This window comes from Gekko japonicus, unplaced genomic scaffold, assembly GCF_001447785.1.
Source record: "Gekko japonicus isolate JY-2015 unplaced genomic scaffold, Gekko_japonicus_V1.1 scaffold45, whole genome shotgun sequence".
NCBI lineage: Eukaryota > Metazoa > Chordata > Lepidosauria > Squamata > Gekkonidae > Gekko > Gekko japonicus.
This window is the reverse complement of record NW_015177011.1, coordinates 685,867-704,281: the sequence shown is the minus strand read 5'-3', so window position 1 is coordinate 704,281 and position 18,415 is coordinate 685,867. Positions and strand designations below refer to the sequence as shown.

The 18,415-nt window shown below is 45.4% G+C and overlaps 1 protein-coding gene across 1 annotated transcript; it reads right to left on the bottom strand.

Annotated features, from left to right (window-relative positions):
• Window positions 1-1,071: 1,071 nt before the first annotated feature.
• BATF3 (basic leucine zipper transcription factor, ATF-like 3) lies at window positions 1,072-18,185 on the bottom strand. Its single transcript, XM_015427613.1, has 3 exons — window positions 17,954-18,185; window positions 8,583-8,687; window positions 1,072-2,843 (listed from the first exon to the last, which is right to left on the bottom strand). The coding sequence occupies exons 1-3, from the start codon at window positions 18,020-18,022 to the stop codon at window positions 2,658-2,660; spliced, it is 360 nt and encodes a 119-aa protein (XP_015283099.1). The 5' UTR covers window positions 18,023-18,185; the 3' UTR covers window positions 1,072-2,657.
• Between the last annotated feature and the right edge of the window lie 230 nt (window positions 18,186-18,415).

Here is an 18,415-nt window from a genome sequence, read left to right as displayed (position 1 = left end):
AAAGAGACTAAACGCTTATCTTCTTAACAAAGTGGTTTAATACTCATCTGCTCCTTTCAAGGAAACTGGGGAATTCCCAGGCTTCCTGAGAAGAGTGTATGTAGCTGGAATCTGGACACTGGGGAAAGTGTATCTAGGCAGGGTTTCAATTCTATTGGACAGATCCATTTCCCAAGAAAGCTGTCATGTACCCAAGTACATCTGAAACGAAGAGTCTGATTCATACAGAAACTTTGGTTTTATTATCAGGACCTTGAGCTAGGCAAACTATGTGTTTATCACAGAGCCACATCTACAATGCTTACAACAATGAGGATATGGGCTTCTCTAAAAAGGGAAGTTAATGACCTTTTTTAAAAAAAATACCTTGTTTCTCATCCCTTATACAAGAGGCTGCTCTTATCCTTGTTTATAAAGTACACTTTTGGTTTTGAAATTAGAACATTTAAATATTAATTACTTGCTTCTATGACAGGTACATTCTAATTACATACCTAAAACAGGAGCTTTTAAAATACATATATTATACCTTCTAGATTAAGCTTATCCTTTTATCATTCTCTTCTCCCTCATAAATAGTATGGGATGCAGCAGAGTGTTATATTTGAAATGTGAGACCTGTGGAAATTTTGCCATATCCCATGCTATTCCTGCTCTTCCCCTGACCCTCGCAGCAACTTTTTGGGCAGCATGGTGAGGGGCTGCAGAAACCAAGAAGAGGTAGAAAGACCAGATCTACAAGATGAGCTCTCAGTCTTGATTCTTAGTATCTGGCTCATTACTTCTTCAAAACTATCCATGTAAATCACAATGAATGTATAAAACTCTGAAGAGGAACAAAGCCTCTCAATCCATGTATGCAGATTTTTAAAATCCCAACTTGTCCATCTCAAAAGTGGATAAAGTGTAAAAAGCTCTATAAAAGAGAAAGTTCTATCACATGATTTCTACTGCCACGGCTGCACTGTGATGTGAAACTAAAAAGCTATGCTTCTTATACAGTACACCAAGCTAAGCCCATTGAAATAAAAGGATTTACATTAAAGTAATTCTGCAAAGGAGTGTGCTGAAAATCTGGAAACCGTAGTCTTATCTATATGTCTCAACAAAAGCACTTTTGATCAGAGTAATCCATACTGGCGACACCTGGAAGGACTATAAATATCTAAAAGTACACTGAAAGTTACCAGTGAACTGGGGTATATTTCACTTCTTCAATGTACTCTAGTATAGAAGCATAAGGCAGAAATCCTGCAAAATGAGTAGAAGAGATGGTCTCTTGGAGAACCCATTGTGTCTTCTTAGCTCTTTTCCCTCTGTGTGACTGTATTTTTGAGCAGGGAGCTCTCTTTAAAGAGAAAATCATGTTTTCAGAAATGACATTTTTGAAGAATAGTGGTTTACAAGGATTTCCAGTCAGGGTACAAATAATTATGTACTTTCATCTGAGACGCATCCTCCATAAAACAAACAAAAAAAACCAAACCCATGTCTGCACTAAGATCTGGGAACAATTCAGCAAATATGCTGAAAATGTGATTAGATTTAGACTTTGGATCTATTCTGTAAGGCAATGGATACTAAAAAAACAAGTGAAACAGTGTGAGGTGGCATCATAAAGATAAAAGAGCTGTGCAAACAGAAAACCAGAATGCATGCACATACTAAAGAAAGGTGTCCTGCAGGATGACCCAGAACAAGTAACCATTACAAAACAAGTCCAAACCAAAAGCTGACTCCCCTCTCCCCACACCATTTGTTTAAAATGGGGAGACTGTGTATCATTTGCCTCAGGAGATTCTATCTGCATAATGTATTTTCCAGATTTATCTGCACTTTATCAGGAGTGACTTGTTTTAGCTGTGGAGCTGCCACGCAGGACACACCTTTAAAAGGCCTGGAGCAATGGAGGGGAGAAGGCAGTTGCAGCTCCTCCCATCCATTTCCTGCTTGGCTCTGTCATCCCCTCCTCTCACCTGTCTTGCAGCACACCTGAAGCCCCGTGCTTAGCACAGCAGCTGACCAAGGCAGACAACAGAATCAGGGAGAAAACAAGTGGGAGGTGCTGTGGCTGCACTGTCTCCCAAAGATGCTGCATATCCTATTTGCAGCATCTGGATTTTTTGCAGCGCTTGGAATGTTTGACAGGAAGCAGGGGAAGAGGAGAAACCCAGTGCTTACAGAGAACAAGGACTCAGCCACAGAGCTGGAAAGTATACAAGAAACCCCAATTCTTGATCCTAGGATGCTGTGCCCAGTCCTGAATCTCTACAAACTCTTCCCTCATAATTTCCAAAGTTTTCAATGATGAGGGTTAAACAATTCCATTTAAACATACATTGACATTAAAATTCTTTGTATCCTAGCTTCTGCACTATTCCAGATTCCTTGCTGGGTATGGAGAGCACAGAAGAAATCTGGCACACATGGGACTGTGTCCAAAGATTCTCCCATGAAGTTGTCACTTGTTCACATTTTTTGCCTTAAAATGGCTTATTGATATCTGGTAGATTCCAAGATGCATTGATGGCCATAAGATGAAGTCCACAGTTTTGAAGGGTCCATCTGTCCCCCCGTTCACACAGTATGACGAAGGGAGAGACGTTGGATCTTGAAAGATTTCAGTAGCACTTCAGAGTCCTCCTCAAGAGGAGCCCTCATCGTGGCAGGGGTCCACTGAGGGCATCATGCCTGGGCATCAAGCCAAAGTTCAAGGAACGGTGCAAAAGAGGGCAGATCTTTTCATGGTCTCTCAAGACTTCTGTCAGTTGTTTCATTTCATCTGTCAGCTTCCCAATCTCTCTTTTCAGGGAGGTATTCTCCTGCTCAAGGCACTCGTATTCCTAAAACAAAAGAAAAACCACTCGCAGTCACTATTTTTATTTCACTACTTTCTTCTTGTAAGTCAAAGGAAATTATGAAAATACCATTTCTTCTTGTAAGTGGCAGGGTGGAGAGAGCTGAGATACCCCCCCCCCCGAGCAGGATGCAAGCTCAAAACAGTCCTGTAAGCAATCAGAATATTACTCTTTTATTCGTAAAAATTGGGTATTATAATTATAAATATACCAATTACTTTAGGATAGAATTTTAGATTTGTTGTTTAGGAACTTACTCCGAACTTAAATAAAATGCAGAATTTTGGGATCTGTACTTTGTTAAAACTATTATTATAATAATTATTATATTGTATAATGTTTTATCAAGTTATATTGTGTTATATTATTGTTGACTGTTTATATTTTTGAAAATTAATAAAATATATATATATTTAAAAAAACAGTCCTGTAAGCAGGAGCTATCAAGAGCCATGGACTCTTGCTCCCTGTGCTAATGGCACACTGTGGATGGCATTCAGGTGGCGTAACCATGTTCGTCTGAAGCAGTAGAACAAAGCTTGAGTCCAGTGGCACCTTTAAGACCAACCAAGTTTTATTCAAGGAGTGAGCTTTCGTGTGCATGCACAATGTGTCTGAGAAAGTGTGCATGCACACGAAAGCTCACACCTTGAATAAAACTTGGTTGGTCTTAAAGGTGCCACTGGACTCCAACTGTGGATTCCATTGTGAGCGTTAATGTGCAGAGAGGTTGATATATGGACAACTCACTCTGGGCCAAGGGTTCTTTCCAGATTTCAGATTCTATGGCTAAGGGTCAGCACTGGTGCAAGTTTGCAGAGCGCCTGCCTGGGACCGGCCTGTGTGCTGGATGAAATCTCTTTGTCTAGGTGTTCAGCTGCAGACTCAGCTCTAGACTGAAAGCAAGGAGCTGAAGACAGGCCCCAAGCATAAGCTGCAAATCTCCAGGAAGTTAATATTTATTTCCAGACTAGGCAGTCAGTGTACTTTTGACTGTGTCCAAGTGACAGCCTCAGCTCAAAGCACATATGAAAAATCTCATGGTTGTGAATCACTGAGGTCAGTTCGATAGTCAGCTCCTTAAAATTACATATTACCAGTTACTGCAAATCTTACAGAGAAAAGGCAAATGCCACAAAAAATTAATTGGATAGATCTAGGAAGCTTCTTTCAGGATGTGGAATGGTAAGCATAGCCCGATCTTGTCAGATCTTGGAAGCTGAGCAGGGTCGGTACTTGGATGGGAGACCACCAAGGAAGACTTTGCAGAGGAAGGCCATGGCAAGCCACCTCTGCTTAATCAGCCTTGAAAAGCCTACAAGGTCACCATAAATTGACTGCGACTTGATAGCACTTTACACACACACAGGAGGCATCTTCAGATATTAACTCCAACAGGATCCCTGTTCTGTCCAGTCCCCAGCATCAGGTATGTACACTCAAAACTGGGACTCTGGTTAATTAAGCATCTGGTGAGTGCCACAGAGGCCCAGCAGACCACAACCACCCCCCTCCCTCCCTCCCTCCCAAGCCTGGGCTGATGGTGCACAAGGAAATCTGGGGGGGGGGCAAATCTAGGACAGAGCCACCCTTCCCTCTTCATCCACACATGTCTCTGTGATATGCACCAGGTCAGTTTCCTCAGGTCCTTCTTCCATGTAGGCATCTCCAGCTGGTAGAGGCATATTAGTGATCAGGCAATTGGCTGCTAGAGGAGAGGTGAGGCCCACAGGCACCCTCTTCCCTAAACCTGAAAGTTTCAGAAATTTTACCTTCCTGAATGCTATCTATGCTCTGATCACCTCCCAACCTATAACCTTGCATGTGGCCTTCCCCCCCCTCCCCCGGCACTGTATCTTCTTTTTAGTCAATGCAGATTATCTCTGCTAAAAAACTCTTCTTCTCCACTCCTCTCCTTAAGATCTTATCTACAGCTCACATTTTTTAAAGCTCTTCACTTGCTTTTTCTCAAGGCAGTATTGTGCCCCCTGTTAGGCTGGCATTGGGCTATTCCATGTTAATATGGTTTATAAATGCTTGACAGCCAGTCAGACTGCTGGTACTTAACAGCCTCCCTGATTTTGTAGTCCTGGGCAGGCAGTAAAACGAGAAAGATTCCCAAGACTGGGTGGACCACATGCAGTGATTTCTGTGGTGGAATTGACAAACTACCGCCTTCAAATCCCTCCACAAAACCACACATTTAAAATTCCTTTCTTGAATCAGTACAGCTCCATTTTAAAATCTGGGCTTTTGGAGGACGCTCCTCTACTCCATCTTCTTTGCTCCTTTGCTACCCATTTTCTTAATTGTTACCCTGAATGGAGGGCTTCCTTTCAAAATGTAGGTGGAGGGAAAATGAGGGGGACAGGCGCCGTAAATTTACAATGCAAATTCAGCAGTGAACTGCTAATTTCCAATTTATTTATTTAGCATATTTCTACGCCTCTTCAGAGTCCTGCTCAGCTTGAATGTGTGGATATGACAGACCTGGCACAACTACACTTTTTTGGGGGGTGGGGAGGTGAGATTAAAAAATCAGCAGCAGCTGCTCAATCACCACGACTCATATCCTTGTTATCTGTATGAAATTACCCTGTAGTCCATGTGAACTTAGTGGAATGAATGAATAACCTGCTCTCTCCCACAGAAAAGGCACATCAAGCAGAGCTACACATTACGGTAGGATTACCCATGTCCAGGTGAGGCCCACAGTCCTCCTGGAAAGTGCTCTCTACACTACAGAGATCAGTTTCCTTGGAGGAAATGGCAGTTTCAGAGGGTGAACTCCGTGGCATCACATCTCTGTTGAATTCCCTCCCCAAACTCTGCCTAAAGCAATCACCCCAAAATCTCCAGAAATTTTTCAAGCCATAGTTGGCAACCCTAAATTATAGGTAGGCTCGTTCTTCTTCTTCTTCGTCTTCCAGATTAAAAAAAACACAGAGATTGTAGTCATGGGGGTTGAGATTTAAAGGGGAAGACTGTGTGTGTGTGTGTGTGAGTGTGAGAGAGAGAGAGATATGATTAAATTCTTATCTTTCTTTTGTCTCTGCTAAACATTTACCTCCTTCAAGCTGCCCTCCCCCAATTTACAAATACTGTAATTTTCTCCAGAGGTAATTTAGATGCTCAGCACAGAAAATGGCATGAGGGTAAAAAAACAAAACAAAATAGGTCCACACAAAGGTACCCCATTAAACTGCAGCCCTGAGGCTGAAATCGGGGTGGGGGGAGGACCCAACCCAGATTACAGAACTAAACATAATGAGTAGTTCCGCCTTTTCCCTCTAAACTTCCACCCTTATTCAAAGGGTTGCTAAACTGCATTCATGATTGCTCACATGGAAGCTTTGAAGCCTCAGGGATAAAACGGGCAGTTGCTATTATCATAACCCTTGTCATTCTAGATTTCAGCCTCTCTTCTTAAGAAACTTTACAGTAATTAATTAGTTGTGTTAAAGAGAACACTGAGATACAGTTAGTGACCAGAATCAAATGAGGCCACACCCTAAATCTATAGAGGGGCGTTATAAATATTGGAAGAATGAGTAAAGAAACACTAGAGGTTTTCCTACAATTAATTTAGATCATGACCTAAGTGACAGCAGCTCTACTGGCTGGAAAAGGCAGCAGTGAAAAAGTATCCACTGTAAATAAATATTTCAGTTTTTTTCTGTTTATGGTCACTGAGAAAGATCATCTTCTTCCATTCCTTCATGCAATATTTTCATATCACTCAAACGTTAAGAAGTTCTCCTCTAAACCAGTGTTTTTCACACTTTCCATTGTCATGGTCGACTTGTCACACTGACTTCTCTGCTGACGAACTATCTAAAAATGTGCCAGTAAAGCACTGAAGAGGAGTCTGGGCCTTTCTACAGTACACATATGAGGCACTGGGCCACACCTGTTGGGATTCACTGTACCCATGTAAACTGAGAGTTTGTCTGGTAATACACTAAAATCTCTTCTGAAGCTGTACATTCTGGGGCAAAATTGGTAACTGTGTGTTATTCTGGGGGAACTCATGTCTCCATTCTTCATCTTCTCTCTAGGTAACTACTGATACATTTCGAAGAAACCCCAGAACTCCCAAGAACAAGCTATTCTTCTAAGCCAATCATTGCAGAACTAGGAATTCAATGGCACAATCAGGCCTGGGAACCGAGACTGCTGGCAAACTACAACAAAGTTGTGGGAAGAAGACACAAAAATGTACTGGAGAAACAAAAGGCAAGAAGGCACTACATCACCTTCTTCCAGCTACTTTTCTCCTAGCCTGGATTCCCAGACTTTTGATTGCTGCATTACAAAGAAAATTGGCTTGAAGGAGGAAAGGCGGAGGAGCAGCAGTGCTGTCAGGAAGAAGAAGGGTTAACCACTCCCACCTACCAGCTGTTTTTCAACTGGAAATCACATCCTCCCCTTAGTTGCCTTGCAGCTGGAACCCAGACTGAGGTGTGCCGCTAAATGTTTAGTTCAGCCCTTAGACAAGTATGAAGACAACCCAGTACATGCTTTATTTTTATTTTATTGGTATTTGTTGCATTTGTGTCTGTGTGCGCGTGCCCGTGCCTGGAAGTCATGGTGACCTCTGGAGACTCCTACAGGGCATGGAGGACATTCAGGGAAGTGGCTTGATCACCTGCCTCTGGCCTTCCGGCCCTGGTATTCTCTGAAGGTCTCCCATCCAAATACTTGCCAGGGTCAGCCCTGCTTCGCTTCTGAGATCTGACGAGATCGGCTTTGCCTGGGCTATCCAGGTCAGGGCATGCTTTATTTTTATTTATGAAAATATGTACACCTAGCCTTTGCTCTTGGTTCTGGGCTTTAGGGTGATGGTAGTGTTAATCTCTTAAAACAGTGGTCCTCATCCAATGAGTTAGACACTCTGGTGCATCATGAGCCGCTACAGAAATGCCATATATTTCTGCTATTTTTTTGGAAAGACCTGCTACTTGTGTGGATGCATAAAAAGGGAGAGCACCATCTGCCCTTCTGCACATACTGAGGCTCAAACTAGACACAACAATGACTTTTAACAAGTCACCCTGGAGCTTCAGGAAACTGAAAGAGCTGCCTCCCCTCCTGCACAATTTCCCTGAACTAAATTGGTCCAGGGGCACTATTTGGCCCATTTTGGAACTACACAACTTCCTGGGGCCATTTCAGCTGAGGAAAACATCACCGGGGGGGGGGACAGGTGCCCCTCCTTTCCCCATACCCTGTTCCCAAGCTGAATTGGACCCATGAGGCTCTTTAAAAGTTGGTTCCATCTAGCTCATGTGTGATGTGGAGAATGTGGGTCAGACTTGGGAAATCCTGACCTGACTCATTAAAAGTTCTACCATCTAGTCTGCACCTGAGAGGAGCAGCAGCAAAGCAACAAGGAAAGGTTGCTCAGCAGTAGAGAGGATTCCGTTTTAGCACAGGAATGTTCAGACCCTCTTTCTGTCATCTGACAGAGATGTTAGGCCATACGCTTACAGCTCAGTGGATCTCATGTTGCTGTGTGGGGTTAAAGTTGGATCCCTTATCTCGGAAGGCTGAAAACCATTGCCATAAGGCTGAATCCCCACATTGTTATGCTGTGGCAATCATTCACACCTGGCTTGGCTTGTCTATGCCAGAAAATTCGGTTGTAAATGATTGCTATAGTGCAGCCATCCAACAATCGCCAACAGTGTACAGATGCAGCCCAAGAGTCAGGGTAATAATCACCTCATGGAGCTTATCAGCTTTCTGTGTTTGTTTCTTCCTGCTCCTCTGGGCAGCAACTCTGTTCTTCTCTCTCCGTCTTACTTTCCTTTCATCATCTTCGTGACCCTGGTCAATGAAACCAAATCAGTTAGGCAGCTTGTTTTTGTAAATGCTTACGCATTCTGGCAATGTTTTTAATTGTTTTATGTGAGGCTTGTGCTTGATTGTGAGCCGCCCTGAGCCTGCGCTGCGGGGAGGGCGGGCTATAAACCGAATTTATAAATAAATAAATAAATAAATAAAGAGTTCGTTTGCAGTAAGAAGTTGGAATACACACAGCCTTCACATCTACAAACATTTTTCAGGTAAAAGCTTTTGTGCCCATTATACTGACCAGAAAACTGAGACCTGGAGAAACTGTGGGTACAGCGATTTTTTTTAACCTCTTATGACTAGTGTTCCCTCTAAGCTGAGTTAGTGTGAGCTAGCTCACAGATTTTTAACCTCCGGATCACACATTTTTGTCTTAGCTCAGGAAGGATGGCTCCAGAGCAAACTAATTTACGCAGCAGCCAAATCACTCACTCACAACTTTAATGCCAGTAGCTCACAAAGTAGAATTTTTGCCCTTCCCCTGACGTCTCCTGGCTCTGGGATTCAGAAGTTTACCTTTTTTACTGCTGCAGCTACCCCCAATGCAGCTCAAGTAAGCCTTTAGGCCTCCAGTGTGTGCCTATTATCAACCACCTATACCCGTAAACTGCAGGTCAAACGCTGTGTTGACGCAAACACCTTTGACCTTGCAGCTGATGGTGCCTGGCTGCCCATTAGTAGTTGATGATTCTGGGAAACATGTTCAAATAGGGGCTGCTTATGGAGCAGCTGAATCACCAACAAGCAAATAGTAGTTCAGCTCACTGTTTAAATAACTGGTGTTATTTGTTGTGGAACAGCTTGACAATGTGACACAGCATAAAGGGGCCAAATTCTCACTAGAATTCTCCTCCCCCCCCCCATTTTGTACTACATTTTGATTTGGCAAATTTGTACAAAAATACTTTCAATAAAGGAACTAGAACTATCCATTACTGGGCAGTTTGGAAACAAATTCCACATGGAGAAAAGAAATTGAGCTGGATTGGCCTCGTTGTTTTCAGAATGAAGAGCCATTATTGGACAATGCAGCCAATATTTCAGGGCACAGAGTCTACACATAAACTGTTTAGGTTTTCCACAACTTAAATTCTTATGCTTTATGTTGTAAGCTGCCTTGAGTTGGTTCCTTGGAGAGGGGGCTTAAAAATTCTTTAAATAAATAAACTGTAGAATTTTAATACCAACTGAACCATCATGGCTTTGCCCAAAGAATTCTGAGAAATGTAGAGATCAACTGTCCCAATCACAGAAAGGTTCCCAGAATCCATGGAAAGAGGAAATGGCTATTAATGTAGCTTACAGTTGTATTGCAAATATATGCAAAAAGGTAACACATATAGTTATATACATCATTTATACTCTGCTTTTCTCTCCAGGGGGGACCCAAAGCAGCCTACATCATTTCCACCTCTTCCATTTTAGCCTCACAACAACCCTGTAAGGAATAAACAAGGTTTCACAGCATATATTGCTTTGTAGCTCTGGTGTGTGGTTTGGTGCATTAGTCTGCTTCTGGAACAAGGCGGTGTTTAAACCCTGGAGCTCCACAGACTGCATTCTGGATCCGGATCCTTCCCATGCAGACTGCACCTACCATTCCCCACTGCCCCTCTTCAGCTGCCACGCAGAGAAGAACTGACACAGTGCAGTGGAGGAGCGTGTGAGGTCTGAGTCAGAAAGCCCTTGTCTCACTTCACCCACAAACCCATTAGGCAGCTTTGGTTAAACCACTGTTACCTTATTCCCAGCCTCCACCCTTTCTGTAAGATGGGGACAGCAAAGCTGACACTTAGCTCAAGCCTCCTTCACTGTTCTGAGGGCAGCCCAGGGCAAACCAAGGTCATTCTGGTTGGATTCCCTCTTATTTTGCTCCAAAAACAGGCATGTAGTAACGGATGCCACTGCATGTGTTCTAGAGCTCCAGAGCTGATTCAGTGTTATATCAGTGGGACTGAAAGACCTAGCTGGCCACCTAACCTCTCTAGATGGCACCCTACGGATGTGGCCCAAACATACTTAGTCCACAGAGACTTCATAGTCTCTTCTATGTTGGTAAATACTTTACATGAGCATGGAGATTTTCCATTGTGCACGTGCCACATTCCTAGTCTAACTTCTCTGCTTTTGCACTTTACTCACTGTCCTTCTCTGCTTCTCTCTCTCATATCCCTTCGAGTCCGGCTTTCGCCCAGGCCACAGGACAAAGACAGCAGTGGTCGCCCTCACGAACGATCTCCGGAGGCATCTGGATTGGGGTGGATTGGCAATGCTGTTGTTGTTGGACCTGTCGGCGGCATTCGACATGGTCGACCACCAGCTACTAATCCACTGCCTTGCTGACATGGGAGTTCAGAGGCTTGCCTTGCAATGGCTTGCCTTCTTCCTCCAAGGTCGGGGACAAAGGGTGGCACTCGAGGAACAGCTATCCCAAAGGCACCCACTGGATTGTGGAGTCCCCCAAGGGGCGGTGCTGTCCCCAATGCTCTTTAATATCTATATGCGCCCCTTTGCCCAGGTCACCCGGAGGCTGGTCAGGCAGTTGGTTCCCTTCCTTGAATACAACGACTTGGCAACAGTGATCCATGCGATGGGTCACCTCAAGATTGGACTACTGTAATGCTCTCTATATGGGGCTGCCCTTGTCTCAAATCTGGAAGCTGCAGCTGGTGCAAAATGCTGCAGCCAGGCTCTTGATGGGTCTCCCTGTACGGGAGCACATCCAGCCTGTGCTAAAAGCATTGCACTGGCTGCCGATAGCATACTGGATCCGTTTCAAGGTGCTGGTTCTTATCTTTACAGCCCTTTATGGTCAGGAGCCTACATACCTGAGGGACTGCCTTTCCCCACATGTCCCCCAGAGAGCACTGTGATCAGGATCCCAGAACCATCTGGCCCTTCCACGTCTCAAGTAGGCCAGGCTGGCTACAACCAGGGCCAGGGCTTTCTTGGTGGCGGCTCCGTTCAGGTGGAACAAACTCCCAGAAGAGATCACGGTTTTGCGGAACCATATTCAGTTCCGCAGGGCCTGTAAAACAGAGCTCTTCCACCAGGCCTTCAATTAAGGAGCCACCTTTAACAGCTGAAGACAGAGAGCCCTGCCCCCTGGAGTCGTCAACAACAGCAGCCTGTGCCAGCCACCTAAAGGAAAGACCTACAAGCCGACTGCGAAAAGGGACTATTGAATAACGACTGCCATCATTAAACAATATATGACTATTAGCACTTTATTACATTAGATGGCTTTAAAACTGTTTTAATTGTAATGTATATGTTTTACTCTGTTTAAGCAGCCCTGAGCTGGCCTTGGCCAGGAGGTTGGGGTATACATTTGACAGATAAATAAATATCCTCCTACTCTTGTTCTTTAAAAAGCAAAGGAAAATATTCAAGGTGTCACTGGTGCCATTCCCCTTATGTCAGACCACGGCACATTTAGAAAGCCAGTGTGGCGTCTTGGTTGGCGTGCCAAACTATGCTCAGACATGGTTTGCTCTGTGATTTTGGACTGGTCATACACTCTCAGTCTCTAACCGACCTTACAGCATTGTTCTGAGGACAGTATAGGGGAAGAGAGAAACATGTATACCACCCTTGGAGCAAAAGTGTGACAAAAATGAGTAGAGACTTGTCAGCTTGAAGAATAATGGCTTAGAGTGCATGAGGGATGTTTTCATGTGACCTTCAGGGTATATTTGAGTTTCTACATCTTTTATTAAACAGGAGTCCAGTGGCACTTTACAGATGACAAAGTTTATTCCAGCATAAATTTTATCATCTGATAAAATGAGCTCCAACTCACAGAAACTTATGCTGGAATAACTTTTTGTTAGGCTTTAAGGTAATTTGGCTGTGACAAATTAACAGTGCCATCCTAATCAAAGTTACACTCATCTCAGCCCATTAACTTCAGCAAATTTAGAACAGCAATGCTTAGGGCTCAGGCTGGCACTGGGAATGTGGCTACCTCTCAGGAACTATTATCTGTGTGTGTGTTGCAAACTAATGCTGTTAGCACAGAGTTTGGGAAAGCGAAAGAATGCATACTGTAGCCAATGTAAGTTGTGTTGGGTACCAGTTTAGAACATTGCTGATTTAAGCCCCATGTGTGTGTGAAATGCTTTCAGTCTTATCAGCTTGACACCACCGGCCATGCAACATCATTGTGATTTATATTAAAAAATTATCTGTGACACTCAAGGAAGAGCTCTATGTAACTTGAAAGTTAAAAATTGGCCAAATTTGTCCCGTATTTTTGTGTCCAATAACAGCAGTACAGAATCCATCAAAGGACTCAAAGAATAAGCTGGAGAAGAATGGCAGGAATATATTAGCAAAAGCGGCATGAAGGCAGAAAGCTGGATTAGATGACTTGTGCTCAAAAAGGACATTGCAGAGCTGGGAAAAGTACAGAGGAGGGCAACCAAGATGATTAGGGGATTGGACCACCTTCCCTAAGAGGAAAGGAAAAAGAATTTTCCGGGACTTTTCAGTATAGAAAAAGGACAATTAGGGGGAGACATGATGGAGGGGTAGAGAGAGCTGAGAGAGAAAATTTTCTCCCTCTTCCAAAATACTGTAACTCGAGGGCATCCAAGAAGTTGATGGGCAGTAGATTCAGGACGTCAAAGAAGACGGGGACGGCAAAGGATGAGATGGTTAGACAGTGTCATAGATGCAACGAACATGAAATTGAGCCAACTTCAGAGGACGGCGGAAGACAGGAAGGCCTGGCGTGATCTGGTCCATGGGGTCGCAAAGAGTCGGACTCGACTGTGCGACTGAACAACAAGATTCAGGACAGACAAAAGGAAATACTTCTTTACACAAAGAGTTATTAAAATGTGGAATTTGCTGCCAGAGGCTGCAGTGATGGCCACAGGCATAGACAGCTTTATTAGACAGATTCATAGAGGATAGGTCTATCAGTAGCTACTACCCATGGTGACTAAAAGGAACCTCCACATTCAGAAGCAGTCAGCCTCAGAATCCCAGCACCAAGAGGCAGCATTAGGGGAAGGTCTCGACCTCTATGCTTTGTTGGCCCTCCAGAGCAACTGGTTAGCCACTGTGTGAGACAGGAGGCTGGACTAGATGGACAACTGGTTTCATCCAGCAGGCTCTTCTTACATTCTTATGACCTTCAGAATCTACCCTCAGTATCATTTTTGTGCTATGTTAATTGCTCTACATAAACAAAATTGTTAGCAAAATGTTTTAGATGGCCTCTTCCTTCTTTCATGGATGATTCCTATAAAGGAGCATCTTCACTTCGGTCAAGAAATGTAAAGTTTCAGGGAGGAAGTGTTGCAAAGCTACACTAATGCAAGCAGAAATTTTCTACTCATGGCTTTACCAGGGAGGGTTCACAAGGTGCCTAATGTATCAGGGACCATGTTTTGGAAGAGCTTTATAATTCCTTATCACAGAAGGATGAAAGAAGTTTTGAAAAGTATCTCCAAAGCAAGTAATTTGTCAGTCAACGTAGAGAGATCCTTAATAAAGAAGAGCTCATATGGGAAAGAAAAGGAACTAGAAATGTGAATGGATTTGATTTTCAGCTTTGGTGCTAATGGATGGCTTCAGTGCCCTCAGCTGTCCAAGTGGACTGCCATGATATGCGTGTGGCCGTATGGAGAGTATGCGCGCATGCTTCGTGGTTGTATGCAAATTGGCTACAAATGCCTTCCATTATAATCCTTCCATTATAATCATACCGATATTAATCCTGCTTCTTCAAAGCCTATTAAAGCTATGTTTGCATTTATATTGCACTGTTAATGTACGTTCATCCTATGGTTCTCCCACCCTGAGGTTGTGGTGGCCTCTATTTTAATTCAGCCTCCAAATTCAAAGGAGTAAACCTCTCAATAACAGTGCTAGGGGACAAGAAGAGGGGGAAGGCTTTAGCCTCTGTGCCCGGCTTGTTGGATTGAGGGGAGCATCTGGTTGGCCACTGTGGGAAGCAGGGTGCTGGATTAGATGGGCCATTAGTCTGGTCTGGTAGGGCTGTTATCTCTCTCTGATAGACAGGCAGTCAAAGAGTAGAGGTGAAGTCAAATCTCTTCACAGAGCAGTAAGAGGGAAGTCTCATCACAGTGGAAGACACACAGATGAAGCCTGGGTGGCATAAACAAGGCCACGGCCAGAGGACTGATGGGAACTTCCCACCTCAGAGATACTTTAGACCTCCTTTCTTTAATCCTGCTCCTGCCAGAAGCCTCTAGCCCTTTCCCAGACAGAAATATTCTAACAATTACTCAATAACAAGAAAACTTTTCCCTGCCTTCCAACATTCAGGCCAAGAAATGCAATGTTAAAGTGAAAGTACACATATTAGATTACTTGCATTTAGCTTCTTGCTCTTTTGTACCCATTTACAACCCCCCCCACACTTGTTTATAGCCACCCCCCCATTTGGGGTGACTGTGGCTTAGGTCCTTGGCTTGTTCCTGTCTCCTGCTTAGGCTCCTTAAGAAGGCGAGGGGAGCACAAAGCGTGGAAGAAAAGGAACACAGCTCAAGAGCCACTCTTCCCTGTCCCACTGGCAGAGCCAAGCTTTTAGCATCCTGGTTTCCCTCCTTAGGCTCAGATCCCACTGCAGCAATGTATGAGGCTGGCCTGGACATTTGGGGGGCCATATGGAGGGTGCTGATAAAATCCTGCACATCCTGACACTGGTGTAGCACAACATAAATGATTCAGACAGTAAAGCTGCCATATGCATCAGCGGCCAAAACAGGCTGGTTTCGAGCAGCTTTCAGGTAGGGGTGAAAACATGTAATCTGACCCTTATTTTTTAAAAGGGTGTTATACAGATGAAACAGACCAGAAACTTCAGCCCCAGATGTTTGGAAGCTGGCTACCTTTCCCCTTGCCATAGTCATGTGACCTGAATGTAGGAGTTTTTCAGAAGGGCGTATCTTATTTCCCTATAGTACTGGTACTCAGGCATTAGTATCTTTTGGAAGTCCCCAGGTCAAATCTCATTTCTGCTGTGAACACTACGAAGATGCTATTTCTCTTTCTACACTCACACTTTTCTGCCACTGCATTCGGAACACATCATCTGTTGCTCAGCTTCTCATCTGTAACCTGGGGATAATCATACTGGCCCAGTGAAGGAGGCCTTGAGCCACCATCTTAGCTGTGCGCTTTCCTATTAATCACTTCTCCATTTTGAAGGGGGGGGTGTACAGTGAAAAAGCCCCCTCCCATCAGCTCTCACTCACTGTTGGGCCGTTTAAACATCACTCCAGCCGGATGGTGCTCAGGAGCCACAGTCACTGGGAAACACCTACATCTTTGCCACGAGGGTAATCTTTCAAGGGTCCTTTAGCAGGCAGTTGCAAGGGTTACTGAGATAGTGCTTTGGACACTCTAAATCTTAAGCAAAGTCTAAGAAGAGGAATACATCATGGGGAGAGGCCACAGCTCAGTAAGGGAGTGTCTGTTTTGCATGCAGAACGTCCCAGGTTCACTCTCTGGCATCTCCAGTTACAGGAACCAAGACAGCAAGCTGGGAAAGATCCCTCTCAGCAGGAGACTCTGGACAGTTAATGCCAGTCAGTGTGAACTGTACACGGCAGTCTGACTCGAGGCAGCTCCATATTTCAAAGCTGTTTCCCCACCCCAAGGAGGACGTTGCTCTTCCTTAAATGAGTTCATATTTCTGCCATCTCCTCACTTTTAAATAATTTCTTACGCCAGATTCACACATGCAAAAAGCAGCACAGCACAAAACAAAGTCACAGTTTCTCTTCCTGTGGCTTGGATTTGTGGATGGCTATCTCATTGGATGTGGGGGGGGGGACTGCTAAAATCATACAGGGAGGTGTTTTGGACAAATGGCTTCCTACTTGAACTTGAGCCACCATCTTAGCTGTGCGCTTTCCTATTAATCACTTCTCCATTTTGAAGGGGGGGGTGTACAGTGAAAAAGCCCCCTCCCATCAGCTCTCACTCACTGTTGGGCCGTTTAAACATCACTCCAGCCGGATGGTGCTCAGGAGCCACAGTCACTGGGAAACACCTACATCTTTGCCACGAGGGTAATCTTTCAAGGGTCCTTTAGCAGGCAGTTGCAAGGGTTACTGAGATAGTGCTTTGGACACTCTAAATCTTAAGCAAAGTCTAAGAAGAGGAATACATCATGGGGAGAGGCCACAGCTCAGTAAGGGAGTGTCTGTTTTGCATGCAGAACGTCCCAGGTTCACTCTCTGGCATCTCCAGTTGCAGGAACCAAGACAGCAAGCTGGGAAAGATCCCTCTCAGCAGGAGACTCTGGACAGTTAATGCCAGTCAGTGTGAACTGTACACGGCAGTCTGACTCGGGATAAGGCAGGTCCATATTTCAAAGCTGTTTCCCCACCCCAAGGAGGGCGTTGCTCTTCCTTAAATGAGTCCATATTTCTGCCATCTCCTCGCTTTTAAATAATTTCTTACGCCAGATTCACGCATGCAAAAAGCAGCACAGCACAAAACAAAGTCACAGTTTCTCTTCCCGTGGCTTGGATTTGTGGATGGCTATCTCTTTGGATACGGGGGAAATGGCTAAAATCACACAGGGAGGCGTTTTGGACAAATGGCTTCCTACTTGAACCTGTCTTCGCAGATTTCTGTTTCAAGTAGCCATCAGGCCACAAGTCTGTGCATGTGAGTTAGAGGTAGAACACTGTGGGGAGAAACATCAAGCATCCCCTTGGAGGTTGTAATAGTTGGAAGTACTAACTCAACAAGTGCCTAGTGGGGTGGCTGCCAGGAACATACAACACGAGAACACGGATCCACATGGTACTTGTAGGCCTACAGCCCCAAAGGGGACAATGTGCCACAGGGCAGCATCAGCTGGGCAAGTTCAATACCTGGTCTGGCTCTCAGGCACTGGCGTGTTCAGAAGCGGCTTAAACCTTCTACAAGGCTTAAAAGATGTTTGCTAAACCGACCTTCAGCGTGAGCAGGGCAACGGCATTGCCTTCTGGTGTCTCCCGAAAACAGTTCAGACCGAGCGCTTCATCTCAGCCAGGCTCTAACATCGCCTCGGGGAGGAAAATCGCCGACAGCGGCGTGAAGGCTCGGGGGACTCTTGGCACGCTCCCCCTCAAGACCGGCTGGCCAGGCACCGCACTTTCCCCAGGGCAAGGGCCAAGCCGGGAAGACGCTTCCCTCCCCCTCCCACTCCTGACCCCCGTGCCCGGGGTGCTTCTTTCCTCCGCGCCCGTCGCCTGCCGCGGGCTTACCTGCTGCGTGCCTTCCGAGGAGGAGCTCCTCTGCAAAATGCTTCCTGCGGCAGGAAGCCCGTGAGACATCCCGGCGCGAGCTGCTGCTGCTGGCCAGAGGCGCGCCGAAGAGTCCGAAGCGCATCGAGGATCCCGGAGGGAGACGAAGGGCCAGCGTGACGACGCGCCGGCCGAACAGGCGACCGCGGACACCCCAGGCGCGCTGCACCTGACTGCGAGGCCTCGCGTGCTTCCCCGTCCCTTCCCCGCTCTGGGGCCGGGGGAAGCAGGAGCCCGCCCGAGACTCCCGCCCCGGACGACGCCACCGCTGCTGCCGCTAAACCGCTCGCCAAGTTCATGGAAATCACGTGGCGCCCTTTGAAACTTCGGAGGGAACCGGCTGCCAAACCGCAGCCGGGGGGCCGCTCCTTGGTGGATCCCGGCAGATGGGGAACCGAGAAGGGCCGGGCGTCCCGGAGACCC

Excerpts from the sequence above, each read along its gene's own strand:
- BATF3 (XM_015427613.1), bottom strand. The coding sequence starts at position 18,022 with ATGTCTCACGGGCTTCCTGCCGCAGGAAGCATTTTGCAGAGGAGCTCC. Across the intron at positions 8,688-17,953 it reads CCTCGGAAGGCACGCAGCAG|GGTCACGAAGATGATGAAAG; the intron begins GTAAGCCCGCGG and ends TTCATTGACCAG. Across the intron at positions 2,844-8,582 it reads AAGCTGATAAGCTCCATGAG|GAATACGAGTGCCTTGAGCA; the intron begins GTGATTATTACC and ends CTTTTGTTTTAG.